The sequence below is a fragment of the Balaenoptera musculus genome, chromosome 16, assembly GCF_009873245.2.
Source record: "Balaenoptera musculus isolate JJ_BM4_2016_0621 chromosome 16, mBalMus1.pri.v3, whole genome shotgun sequence".
Taxonomy (NCBI): domain Eukaryota; kingdom Metazoa; phylum Chordata; class Mammalia; order Artiodactyla; family Balaenopteridae; genus Balaenoptera; species Balaenoptera musculus.
This window is the reverse complement of record NC_045800.1, coordinates 41999104-42013543: the sequence shown is the minus strand read 5'-3', so window position 1 is coordinate 42013543 and position 14440 is coordinate 41999104. Positions and strand designations below refer to the sequence as shown.

At 33.4% G+C, this 14440-nt stretch overlaps 1 protein-coding gene across 17 annotated transcripts in view; it reads left to right on the top strand.

Annotated features, from left to right (window-relative positions):
* Positions 1–14440, top strand: part of PCDH15 (protocadherin related 15) — a 747310-nt gene that overhangs the window by 718174 nt on the left and 14696 nt on the right. For 4 of the 17 annotated variants that reach the window (XM_036828591.1, XM_036828595.1, XM_036828587.1 and 1 more), the window contains 5 exons: positions 4257–4475; positions 6669–6677; positions 7550–7702; positions 9909–9914; positions 11470–12919. In XM_036828591.1, the coding sequence (XP_036684486.1) occupies positions 4257–4475; positions 6669–6677; positions 7550–7702; positions 9909–9914; positions 11470–12919 (1837 nt within the window). Of the gene's footprint in view, positions 1–4256; positions 4476–6668; positions 6678–7549; positions 7703–9908; positions 9915–11469; positions 12920–14440 lie in introns of those variants that run through there. The other 13 variants (XM_036828601.1, XM_036828602.1, XM_036828597.1 and 10 more) reach the window with 5 other exon arrangements.

The following is a 14440-nucleotide window of genomic DNA, read 5'->3' as shown; positions in this document are numbered from 1 at the left end:
TTATTTATTTTTATTTATTTATTTATTTATTTATTTATTTATGGCTGTGTTGGGTCTTCGTTTCTGTGCGAGGGCTTTCTCTAGCTGCGGCAAGCGGGGGCCACTGTTCATCGCGGTGCACAGGCCTCTCACTATCGCGGCCTCTCTTGCTGCGGAGCACAGGCTCCAGACGCGCAGGCTCAGTAATTGTGGTTCACACGCCCAGCTGCTCCGTGGCACGTGGGATCTTCCCAGACCAGGGCTCGAACCCGTGTCCCCTGCATTGGCAGGCAGATTCTCAATCACTGCACCACCAAGGAAGCCCCTATGTGTGTGCTTTTGTGAAGTACAGAATACATTCTCCTGCTCACCCTCCCCTTTATTTCTACATCCATATGTACATCGCAACACTGAAATCCTCAAGGTAAAATGCAGAGTGGTCTGTAGTTATACATTGTAATTTGAAAGTTGTGTTCCAGTGAATGGAGCCAGGGATACCTGTTTGCTTGTGCTCCATCAGTTGGGTGAATCAGAAGACATGGAATTGGCTTAGGAATTTACCTCATCTCAGGAAAACAGAGCAGTAATTAATTAATGTTGGCTAAACACTAGGAAGGGGTCTGTTCACCTCACCCTTAGACTTGAAAAGCATTTTAACCAGCAGCTAAGTAGACTATGGATGAGAATAAAGGGAAAATCACATTTCTTTATTGATATTGAATCTGACAGCTTTATCTCCTTTCTAAATAAGTAAGAAAGGTGAAAAGTGGGATCAGTAATAAATACTGTAAAACAAAATAAAAGAAATAACACCCTGATGACTCAGAGGTAGACTATATCTCTGGGAATCATTCTCTTACAGAAACCATTGGAAATTAGTTTAATATTTTCTGTAGAAAACAAGACCATATAAGACAAATGGTGTATGTGTTTTGCATGCCCTGAATCCTTACCTGCTTCTGGTAAAAAATGCTCCACAAAAGAATAGTGAGGATTGCCCTTCTCCAACATGGTGGTGGGCTTTTGTTTTGATTTTAGCCATGTGGCCTGTAGGATCTTCATTCCCTGACCAGGGATCGAACCCGTGCCCCCTGCAGTGGAAGTGCAGCGTCTTAACCACTGGACCGCCAGGGAAGTCCCTGGTGGTGGGCTTTGATGAAGTGCTTTCCCCTCAGGCCATTTGGAGTATGCCTTTCCTCTGCTCAAATTGAGTACGTGTGGGTTAGTGCACATTCACGAGAAGGTCAATTAGATTTCATCTTCAAGGATTTACATGGATGTTAGGAGACAGTAGAGCTCTTAGTCCTGAAATCAGAAAAAGTATAAAACAAAAGCCTGAAGTTTCTTGGGGCTAATTTTTCGATCTTAGGGAGAAATTCTCTTAAAATCCATTGACCATCTGGATTCAACCTTGCCTAGAATGAAAAAGCATCTGAAAAATGAATTGGCAAAATGAAGTATAAACATAAGAAGCTCACAGCATATTACAGAAAAGAAAATAAAATCATAAAAGAAGTCAGAATATATTTAGAGGACAATGAAGATACAACCTGATAATTGCATGTATCTCTGAGGTAAAAATGTAATTAAAATATTTCATTACATTACAGGTGAAATCAATGAAAATGTTGTCATATGTCCTCGAAAAGTACCTGAGTATGTTTTAAAACTATTGAAACAAAAATAAAAATGACTTAATTGTAAAGGAGCAAAAATTAGATAAGCCTTATACATCCCATCTGCATGATGAAATGCCAAAAATCAATGGGATCAAATCCACAATATTTTAAGGAAAATGTTATGCCTCAAGAATCTTGGCCTAGGCAAGTTGTTTCGCATATATACAACAAAAAAGAAAGATATTCTAGATCAGTTATGGATTCAAAAGCTATCAACTCTTCCAGTAAACAATTACTTATGATTACCGAAATTGAGAAATAAACCAAAATGAAGATCTAAATAATGGAGTTATTGTAGTGTAAAAAGACTAATAAATCTTCCTTTAGGTGGTTTGGATATCAAATAGAATCCAGTAGGAATCCAATAGAATTGTGATCCGTGGATCCACATGATAGGAATAATTTTTCCCTGCGATTAATGATCTTCCTCTGCTTCTGATCCTTCCCAGTTTCTAATGATACAGTTCTTGCGACATAACTCTTAACTGTACTTCATTTGGAATTTCTTACTTTATCTGATAAACAATTCAAACAAAGTGTTTTACAATTCTTTTCCAATCTAGTACTTAGAACAATGGATACAACTTTATTGTACTTCTTAATGTATCTGAAAATGGCCTAGAAAAATTGATATAAAAAGTGCATTTTCATCTACAAAAGCATATTTGTAAAAAAAAAACCAAGAAAAGCATCCTTACTGCCTTAAGTTATAGCATGAAAACTTGAATGAAAAACTGTGTAGCTTTAAAACTAAAATAGAGTTTTTTGAGCCATTAGGTTTCCTAAATTGGAAGATTAATAAACTATCCAGTGGAATTCATATCTGATATCAAGCATATCTTTATTTTTTCTCTATGGAAACTATGAACAGTGTGTTTAACTAGATTTAAAGTCAGCATGATCACTTGGAAAATCAGAATAAAAAGTATTCAAAGGGATGAAATAGCCTGTAAAATGCACAAGCATACATTCTTCGGTTACCATTTGATGGTGAAATTTTGGGCCATATCAATCTTTTCTTTCACATTTCTTTGTATTTTCCACATCTTCAGCATAAGTATGGTATTTTATATTAAGACATGTATTTCTAAAATACTTTCACTTTGTGTATGCTGTGTAATTTCAAGTATATAAAAATGTTTATTAATAGAAAAAAAAAAAAGATTAGACTTGAGTACACCAAAATATTAGCAGTAGTAATCTTTGCATTGTGGGCATTTGAGTAATTTTGCCTTTTGAACTATTTTGTGTTTTTCAATTTTCTATAGCAAGACATTTCACCTTTATAGATAAAAGTCTTAAAATTTTTTTTAAAATACCTAAGACATATTGTGGCTTTGTGGTTTTTTTTTTTTTTTTTAAGATTAGTTTTGTTTTGTTTTGTTTTTAATACTTTATTTATTTACTTATGGCTGTGTTGGGTCTCTTAGTTTTCGTGTGAGGGCTTTCTCTAGTTGCGGCAAGTGGGGGCCACTCTTCATCGCGGTGCGCGGGCCTTTCACTATCGCGGCCCCTCCCGTTGCGGGGCACAGGCTCCAGATGCGCAGGCTCAGCAGTTGTGGCTCACGGGCCCAGTTGCTCAGCGGCATGTGGGATCTTCCCAGACCAGGGCTCGAACCCGTGTCCCCTGCATTAGCAGGCAGATTGTCAACCACTGCGCCACCAGGGAAGCCCTGTGGCTTTGTGGTTTTAAGAACATAATTGTTGCTTCAATATTATAGGATTTGTAAAGGATCATTTAAGTGTTCCCGGGGAATTTTGAAAAAAAAAAAAATTGCCTGCTAATTACAGCATAAAATCTGTAAAAAAAAATTGTTCAGTCTAATAGAATTAACAGTTATTCTTTAATTCTCCTCCCCAACACAATGCTCATAGTTGGAATTGCATTATTTAGAGAAAGGGTTTGCAAGAACTACTAGATTAAATTGACCACCAATTCCTGTCATCCTGACTACACTGATTTACTACCTGCATCATTTATTTAGTTTTCTCTTTCCAGGAAGAAAAAAACTTTTTAATTTGTTCACTCTTAGCCCATAAAAATATTTTGGTTTGAAATTTGAGAGTGTCAGCATTTAAGGTGGTATGTTGAAACACAAATATACACTATGAAGGCTTGGGTTGGTATCTCAGATTTGTTTCCCTAACTGTGTAGCTTTGTGGTCTGCAGGAAGTCAGTATTAAGGTTCTGTTTTACAGGATTACTTTGAGAACCGAAGGATATATAATGCAGGAATATATTTTTAAACTATACTATATAATTTAGAATATTATATTTTATCCCACCTGAATAACTTAAACTAAATAATCTCAACATAGTGATATAAATTTCAGTGACATTGGTAATTATTTTCCCCCAGTCTGTAAGTGTATTAAGTAAGGGTCATTGTTATTAGTATCTTTGATATGTGAATATAGAGGCGTTACTCTTCTTTATTGCTCTTGCTTTTTATATATGCTTTTCTTATTCATAATAAGACTTCTGACTTAGCTTATGTTATAATTAAAGAAAATATTAAAAGATATCACAAAAAATATTTTGTTTAAAAAAAAGCCTTTCTCTGTTAACATCTTTGCTTTTACTGTTTAACAATAAAGATTTTTAGATGGCAAACTCCTCGATATCAATAAAGACTTTCAGCCGTATTATGGGGAAGGAGGACGCATTCTGGAGATCCGGACTCCAGAGGCAGTAACCAGCATTAAGAAGCGAGGAGAAAGTCTAGGCTACACAGAAGGGGCCTTGCTGGCTCTGGCCTTCATCATCATCCTCTGCTGTATTCCTGCCATCTTGGTGGTTTTGGTCAGCTACAGACAGTAAGTATTCATACATGCTGAACATGGATAGTTCCTCAAGAAGGCATTATCAAAAAACTATCTCTGGTAAAATGGCTTTGTAGCTGTAAGATATTAATGCTGCAGCCATTTTGGGAGTGCTGTATTTTTCTTGTACCAAATGACCTTCCTTTAAGGGAAAACAATACAAACTGTCAAAACATTTGTCACAGATTGCTCAGTGTTCCTGTGCTCCTAAAATATTCTTATCTGCTAGGAATATTAGGTTACCTCCTGTAGCTTTGTTTATGCTCTTCATCAGGTTAAGAGCCTTGGGAGAAAAGGTACAAGGTATCCTGGGGCAAAGGCAGTGGAATGTCATATAGAAATAACCCAGTTCCAAAGGAAGGTCTGTAACCTAAATACATTGTCATGCTAGGTTTTTATCCATATTGTTAAATTTAATCATCTGCAGATGATTACAATGTTTGAAAAAATCATTTAAAAATCATAGCACACAATATGTAATTTTCCATATGGTTTCTTCTTTCCTGGCTAGCCTTGCTAGAGCCTATATTATAACATCTAACAGTATATTTTGGCTGTAGAGGCCTTACATTTCTCTGGTTCCTACAGGCAAATACATCCATTTAAAATATCTATATTTTTCTTGTTTAGGCTCTTCAAAGTAGTCAAGTAAATTTTTCCTAATTTAAACATCTATATTTAAAATAGTCTAGCGAGCTATTCTTTATTTGACACTAGAAATGGGGACCCTTTGTGATACAGGGCTATACTTTAAGTATATCCCTATTGATGATGATTGGTGAAAAAATTGTGGAATAGGTTAAGAAGAGATGTAGCCCTGAAGGTGCCACAAAATGAAAGTAAGTAACAGACAGGAACCATAAGCCATATAAATTACTTGACATAACAAACAGTAAGAAATAATGGTAGAACAGCTTACTCACCATTTAAAATACTTACAGGGAAAGGACTGAAAAAGTCCTTATATATTCTTAAACTGTCATCTTTGTTGTCTAACACTGAGAATTTTCTATTGAATTAAATAAGGTAAGGTAATTCCAACCTGAAAGTTAAAAAGTACCCTCTGCATGAAGATACTATAGGAATATCTTCCTTCACAAAAGCAATGTGTAGTTGCAAATATAACATTTAGGTTGATATACTGGAGTTCAACGTGTGTTAGTAAATCAGTTGATATGCCAAATCTAAAGCCTATGCACAAACTTAATAACGGACAAATTTTTAGATTAAGCTATCAATCCAATATTAATTTTCATGTTAAATTTAGTCTATATTACAGTTTTTCTTTTTCATTCAAATGTTTCTCAAAGGAGCTTTATTATATCCTGCTAACATTAAAATCAGTGAGAAAACTTCTTATATTTGGCACACAATGCAGTGATCAAAACTGAAGCACCCTGGATGTTATGCTAAATGGTCTAAATTTTAACAAAAAATTAAGATGCTTAATATTTAAACATTGTAAAGATGCATTATTTAATCTTTTTAGTTCCGTAATCAGCCTGACACTCTATGAATGAATTTTGGTAACTCTTTTTTATAGATTAACAGAAGTAAACATGTTTCAAAGTAAAATTCTAATATTTTAAAACCTAACTTTTGTACCTTCGTATTCTGCTTATAAATAGATTAGAATGGTTATTCTTTAATACTAAGATGTGTCTTTGAAATTTGCTATGCATGGAAAACTAGGAGGCAAATGTGAAAAAAAGTGTCATAAATTCATTACCCAGGAGTGGCACCTTCCGATTCTAGCTTCGGCTTCAAAGTGAGGCCAAGAGTATAATCAGGGCTTGCTGCCTGACTCCATTCTTTTAATATTGTTCAAGTGTAGTAAACCAAAACGCTAACTATAAAGATCAGATCATCTTTAATATTCCATTTCTCTATCAGAGTTGAAATTCACATATGCATGTTTTAATCCAGCTTTTTTTATTCCATTTAGTTAATTTCTTTGTTTTCCTGCAATGAATGTTTTAACAGCTTGTAGGACTGTGACAGTGGTCACCATTTTCACTTTCTGAATTGAAGTACTAGTTCCCCTACTATGTAATTAAGTCTGTGTCATTATGAGTTTAATCCATAAATTATTCATAATTTAGATTAAATCAAATGTTAAAATATTATGAATGCAGTATTTCTCATGTAGCTTTCTCTTTTTTTTTTATTCATTGCTTTCCCAAACAGGTTTAAAGTGTAAGTATAATTACCAATATTTTGCATATGATTTTATGTGATATAAAAAGAAAAAAAAAGAGATAACCCTGATAAAGTAGGCAGCCTGCCCTGAACCATGCAATATTTGTCTATTTTGTATTTGTATTTTGTATTTGAACTACTTTTTAGTTCAAATTCCTTTGTGGTTTTGTATATATAGAATTGAGCTAGTTTTAGACAATTGGATACAAGTGGAAGAAATATGAAAAAGACAGTTTGCCCTTATAGCCTCCACCCTTTGGGATCTTGATTTTGAGGCAAGAATTAACAATCAGGATCCAAGAAAGTCAAAAAAGAGCAGCTTACCTCCAATGCAAGAATCACAGGCATTCCTAGGAATTCAAAGGAAATAAAAGCTAACCAAATCTCCCTCCTAAATGTGTACATCTACACAGCCCCTGTAAACTAATGTCAAAAATGTTTTAAATCATTTTTAAATAACTTTTCTTTAAATAGATGGAAGACTAATAATAAAGGAAAATTATGTATCTTCTATATGCCTCACATTATGAAAGAGATCCATTAAACAGCTACCAATTATCAATCACATTTTTTATAAATATTTTGCCTTCTCCCTTTAATATTATCACTTAACTTAATTTGCAAATTTTTCTACTGAATTCTACCCGTTTTTCAAGGAGTAAATATTTTAAAGAACTAAGGAGAAGGGGTTATACATAAAAGATACTCTGTGGGGATGCTTTTGTAATTTTATCAGTTAATAAGTTCAAATATTTCTGTAAAAATGTTTGAGTTCCCCTGATAACTGGACTTTATTATTGAAAGGTAGCCTATTGAGAAGTATATGACTTCTAAAATGAGTTTTACAAAACCTCCTTACTTTACCAAAGACGCCAAGCTGAGTGCACCAAGACAGCCCGAATCCAATCCGCCTTACCTGCAGCGAAACCCGCAGCGCCTGCCCCTGCACCAGTGGCCATGCCCCCGCCACCTCCGCCGCCTCCGGGGGCGCATCTCTATGAAGAACTGGGGGACAGCACGATGTAAGTAGACCTTTCAGGGGCTTTTAGAAGTGGGTTTTGATGGATGCTGTGTGGTGAGTATTTAATTTCAACTTGATGTGGAAATACCTTTTACGGCCTGCTTTATTACATTATTTTAAACAGAAAATTGTTAAGATGAGAACCTAAGAAAAGTTAAATTGAAAAGTAATAACCAAAAAACAAACAAAAGATCATTAAAAAAAACTGAGTAACAGTAAAGAAGTATTCAATTTGAGGAGACACTTGCAGATGAACACGTTGAGTATCATATTTAATTTCTAAACCTTCAGAATCAGGCATTTTCCCCCAAATTAAAAATTAATTCTGAAGATATATTTTCTCATAAAAAATGAGGAAAATAAAGCACAATCATAAAATAGTAATTCCTGATTTGGTATCAAAAGCCAACTCCTATTTGGTAAGAAAAAAACAATTCTGTGGTCTAAAATAATAGACTTTTCTAAGATACTACTTTAAGATGTTATAAAATAGAATAATTAAAATCTGAATGAAAATAAAGAATTAATATTAAATATCTAACCACTTAGGAATATTCTTTTCATTATATTCCTCTCTAATGAGACTGCTGTCTTGTTATATATAACTTAATATTTATAACTCTTGTATATACTCTCGTATATAACTTAATGTTTCTCTTGCACTATTTGGAATCTCTAAGCAATATTAAATCATCATTTTTGAAAGTCTTTTAAATTATTGCTAAAAGACTTCATAGCTTTATAGTTTCTATAATGATGCTACCCTCAAACCCTTATTTCTTTTGGAGATGTTTAACTTGTCTATATTTTCAAAAATTTCAAAAGTAACTATCAACATGAAATGCAGAACAACCAAGGATATTATACAATTTTGAATATGATTAAATTAAATCCAGGAAAATTTTATTAACTGGAATTTGGTGGAATTGAGGGACTAAGACACATTCTACTGTGTTACATTTGTAGTATTTACTAGTAGGAATAAAGCAAGCTTCAAAAATTATGAAATGTATCTTTTAATGGGAAAACTGTTTTTAAACATATATATCATATTATAGCTGTATTAATACTATTATACAAGGTTATATTGAAAATAGTTTTTAAAATGTTAAAACTGATTTTAATATATATTTTAATGCTAAAATTGAATTTAAAAGAACTTAATGCCTGGCATGCTACTTCTAGAGTAATAATATAATACAGGATTCATGCTTTAAATATTTTTTTTCATTTTTTTATAAGTTGAAAATGATGGTCTCCTTTTGAATTACTGGTGAATGTAGGAATTGAGCCAATAAGATTTGATTCTCTTTGATTGTGTTAACCACATTTAGCAAAACATGTTTGAACTAAAAAAAGATTTATGTGGAAAGTAGAATGTGTTTTATTTGAAATTAGTGAGGGATATATATTATTATATGTATACTATGACATCATCTGGAATCATATATTTGATGGTGATAATTTTCAAATAGCAACACTTAGGGATTATTTTTATTTGGAAAATTGTGGTAGATAGTAGAGGATTTTGTAATTCTAATATGTATTTATTGAAGTGTCAAGCTCTACACATTTAATTATCTGACAAATGTTTAAATTATCTATTCAAAAACTTTTTCAAGGATTCTAAGCATAAATTACTAGAAAATAAGCTATCTCGAAATGAATTATTATCAAATATTTTCTTTAAAAAATCAAGTCATTTTGAAAAAACAAAAAAGCCTTCACAAAATAATTAACAACTTCATGTAGATTCAACAATTACTCTGTAAGAGTCATCATAGTACTTCTATATTCCTTCCAAACAATACTTATGTCTTCTTTATAAATCAATATGGAGTAACTTTTCACTTAGGACATAGAAGCAATTCTTAGAATCTCATTTAAAATTTCTGTTTTAGAATTGAAGTCATCCACGTTTAATAGAGGTGAATTTTACCTATGTATAGGAGATAGATAGCTAGGTGTAATTTTATGTGATAAGACAAAATAAATTCCATATGATTTTATCTAAAGCATTATTAAAATTATTCATATGAATAAATACAAAGAAAATATAAGATACATGCATTTTCTTTTTTTGATATGAATATTAAGTGTTTAAAGCAAGTTCCTGTTAATATTTTCATAATCATCTCAATTTAACTATAGTTAAAACTTCTTTTTTTCTATCACATGTTTTCTCTTTCTCACCTGTGGATACATAGGCATAAGTAAGTAAATAATATCATTCTAATACAAGGGTATTAGAAAAAAAAGATGCAATAGAATAGATTAACTGCTGTTTTAGACTATATACAGTAATCTTCATCTTTTACTGTACATTTACTTTTAAAAAGAAAGTTATCTTCTATACCTCATTCCCTCTTGATATCTTGAAATTGCATGAGTTTAAACAAGTGTTCCCACTGATAGTACCTGTGCCTAGCAAAAGGAGTTTCAAAATTCTCCTTATTTTTTAATTTGTTAAAAATATTTATGGATATCTTTCCATCAAAAATGATGTGGTATCATTGTATAGACAGTTCTTTCCAAGAAAAAGAAAACCAAGAACAGATCTACACAGAAACAACTGCTATATAATGTCAACCCTGATTTTTAAAAACTACTTTTTAAGGTTTTAAAGTGATTGCTGTTTATTTAATCCAAATTGTCTCCACTTTTGAATTATTCAGGAGGTCCTGACCACCTGTAAGAATTCTCTCTTCCAGTTTGTATTTTTGCCAAATGCCACAATAATAACTTTGGCTTTATATATCATTTTATTGTCTCACCTCTCATCCTAATTTTTATTAGGATGTGGCTTTGTGTCAATGTGGCTTTTAATTTTTTTTCAAAAAATTTCCCTTTTATTTCATTTCTACTATGTTGGTAAATATTAAATAACGAAAATAAATCTGTTACTCTGAGCTTGAGAGCAAAGTCTAATGACAGACTGTTTAAAACCACAAGTCCCCAGTCTTTCTGGGGAGAGGGTCCCAATGCTTTCATTAGAGACACTTATTTGTGCCCTTTGACTTATCCAATTTTATCTCTGACACACAGCCACTATGACTCAGTGACCATGTCTGAGCAAATCTTTCAGTGATATCAAAACTATGTTATATTAGTATATCTTTTCATTAAAGTGAGTCTTGACTAAAATTTGATCCATATCATGTTCAAAAGAAACACCAGAAGCCCCTCTTCTTATTTGTAATATTTATAGTGTTTTTAAACTATTAAGCATAAAACTGAGGGGCTCTTTCTGTATCCTCTTGCAAGCTTTATCTCAAATAGGAGAGTACTTTTAGTCCAGGACAGAATTACTAAAATGAGAGATAATGGACAGGTACTGAATCAGATACAGCTAAGGATCCTTTCCTCAAAACAGTCAGCTCTGAGCATCCTTAAACAAGGCAAAGGGTATGAAACCACTAGCCAACATGCTGGTCTGCAATTTGGAGAACAGTGATTTATACACGAGAGAACTGTTATGTGTGGTCATGGAAGCTTCACATGGAAACTAAAAAAAGAAAAAAAAATCAGTGTGCAGATTGACACATTTTTTAAAAAATGAAAATTTCTCATGCTGCTCACAGCTCTCTAGCTTTTCCTGCCCTGCCTTTTTGAGAACAGAAACATCAAAGTAATGGCTTGCTTCAGTAGATTAGTGTTATTTGGCCTTTTATATTTTGAAGTAGTAATGAGAACCATAAAAACATCTTTCTCATAAAAGCTATGTCACAACCTGTTTCCTTACATTTCATTATCTTCTTTTCTTTCAAGTCTTTTCCTTCTCTACCATTTCCAACAAAGCAGGGAAAATAAATCAGTCTCAGAAGACAGGAAACATCAGCACTTTTCTTCCAATACTGTTGAGGCTCACAAGCAGACTCATGTAGATGGATCTGTTAAGAACAGCTGGCCCGAGTCGGCAAGAGAATTCACACTGATGTCTGATGACGACGACTTAAATACCCACAGTACCATTTACAAGGAATATACAGATCAAAGACCAACAAATTCGGACTTTTTACTAAGAACAGATTTTGTAGAGCCATTTTTACCCAAAATGCAAGCCAAGAATGAGTTTCTGAGGGGCTCAAGAGAAAAGATTCAGAGGATGTGGAATCGGCCAATCTGCTTACCTAGGAGACCAATGTGGGAACTTCCCAATAGGTCAGAAACCATAGCTCTAAAGCAAAGGCAAAGCAACAGGCAGGAAGCTGAAAATGAAAGTACTGGAACCAATCCAAACAAAAGAGGTAACAATAGACCCTTGCTTACAGCTGAAGGCACAAATGTAACAGAAAAAGAGGAAATAAGGCAAAGTGAATCACTGATTATACAAGGAACAGAACAGTTGCAATCTCTGTCTTCAGACTCTTCACTTTCCTCTCCTTGGTCTCACTCCTCATTCTCCACTTTGCCAACCGTTTCAAGACCTGTGGAACTCATATCAGAACCTAATGTTGTTGTTTCTCCTGCTGTCTCTTCCTTGGAACTTTCTCCGTCAATGCCTTGCATTTTAAGTTCTGCACTCCTTAGCAGAGAGGCATCCACTTGTATGATGACTTTTGAAACCAAAAGGGCCATTTTCGAAAACCTTCCCCATCCACTAAAAATCTCTCCTCCTCCTCCTCCTCCTCCTCCTCCTCCTCCTCCTCCTCCTCCTCCTGTGCCTCTTATCCTTACTCCTTTTGCTCTTTCCAGTCTTCCTCCTTCCCCTCCTTCTATTCTTCCTCCTCCTCCACTTCTTACACTATCTGGTCCCCCTCCTCCTTCCTCTACTTCTCCTCCACCTTCGCTTTCCTCTCTTCCTCCACCATCTCCTCCTCTTCCTTCTTCACTGCCTCCTTCGACTTCAGTTCCATCCACGAAGTGTGTGTTTACACCAGCTATTAAACACACTGTCAGTGTGACACCAGCCAAGGAAATGAAGTCCACTGTGATACAGCTGTCAACATCAACAACAGTGTGTAATGCAAATCCTCAAAGGGAACCAAAAGGCATCCTCAAGCATATAAAAAACTTAGCAGAACTTGAAAAGTCAGTAGCTAACATGTACAGTCAAATAGAAAAAAATAATCCACAAGCACACCTCTTAAAACTTCAAATGAGTTGCCCTTCAGAGACAACAAATATGGAAATGACATCTGAACAAAACCAGGAGAATTTGCACAATATTGTTGAGGGAATTGAAAAACAAACTCACAGTCAGTCTACTTCACTGTAATGTTGCTTTTCTGGTTTTAAATGGACAACTCTTTTGTTGACCATAAGCTTCAAGTGGAGGCAAATTTGAACATTAAAGAAGATTCCATTCTTTTACTTGAAACTCAATGCAATGCTGGTTTTTCCTCATTTTTAATTTAAAAGATTATTAATCTCACCATTACTAACTCATATTATAGATTTACCTTAATTTTCTTAACTACGAAGTAGTATTATTTGTCTACATTTATTTAAAAAGTAAGTAATTTCAATCTATTTTTCAATGGGCATATATGGGCATGAAAGTTAGATATCCAACTTAAACCAATGTTTGTTTATCATGTTAAGTTTTACATTTACTTTTTGATCATAGTTTTATATGAGTGTTCCAGGAAAACTGCAGACTGTTACAAGTAAGCTAAAAAATGATATCATATGTTCTGTTATTTCCTTGAAGCCTATGTATTTGGTAAGAAGAAATACTACCAAAGTAAAATGTTATGTATCTAGAAATGTAGGAGATGACAGACATTATAGTATTCCAAAATAAATCTCAGGTGCTATAAGATGTAGACATCTGTTTTCTTATAAGAACACCCTTTACTCTGGCTTGCTTTTATCTTCCTAGTATGCTTATACATTTGATAAATCTTTTACTTTTTTCAATTGCTGTCTTATTCTATTTATTTCTCATTGTGCTTTCTCTTCCCTTCTTTATAATGGAAATAAATCTTGAGTTGCTGACTTCTGTAAGACATTTCATTGTTCCCACAAATGTTTAAAGTGCTCTTTAGTTTTGCTTGTTCACATTATTATATCATCTCCTTAATTATAATTTTATCATAAGATTCTCCTTCAAAAATAATATTTATCTCCAGTTTAATAAATAAATTCTCATCTGTTTCAGCAAAAGAAGGTTAAGTAAATGCCTACAAAGTTTTATCTAGTGTGAATTCAGTTATTATTTCATTGTTGAAAATTATATCCATTAAGTTTATCAATAGTATAAAACGTGCTTATGTATTAAAATTTAGAAAAATGCATTATCAGTTTTATTCCTAGTTACTTTTAATTGCTATGGATAAATCATCCAAATTTAGCCTATAGCATGTAAATGAAATATAAAAATTTCAAATAGAAATCAAGTGGAATATATCTGGTGAACTGTCACCAGTTTTATATATGTCTTTCCTCTTTGGTTTAGGCAAAGAAAATAAAAAATTATACTCTAGGTAGAAATTTCGGTAGTTGTAGTTGTTCTTACATCTTAGAGCTAAACTTGTTAAATTCTTAAAGGCATCAGCTAAGCTAAGTACCATCTTTCTGTCCTAATGAAAGCTACACTGGACCATCAAGTAATTACTTTGTTTTTTCCATCTCACACATGGAATAAATTTTGTTTACTGGAAATCCCCACTTTGAATACAAGTGTAATTGTTTATTATACTCTTCAGCTTTAATATTTTAGAAGATATAAGTCTGCACAGAGAAAAACACAATTCCAAAATATAGGGAAAGTCTTGCTTGATAATTGCCATTGTAA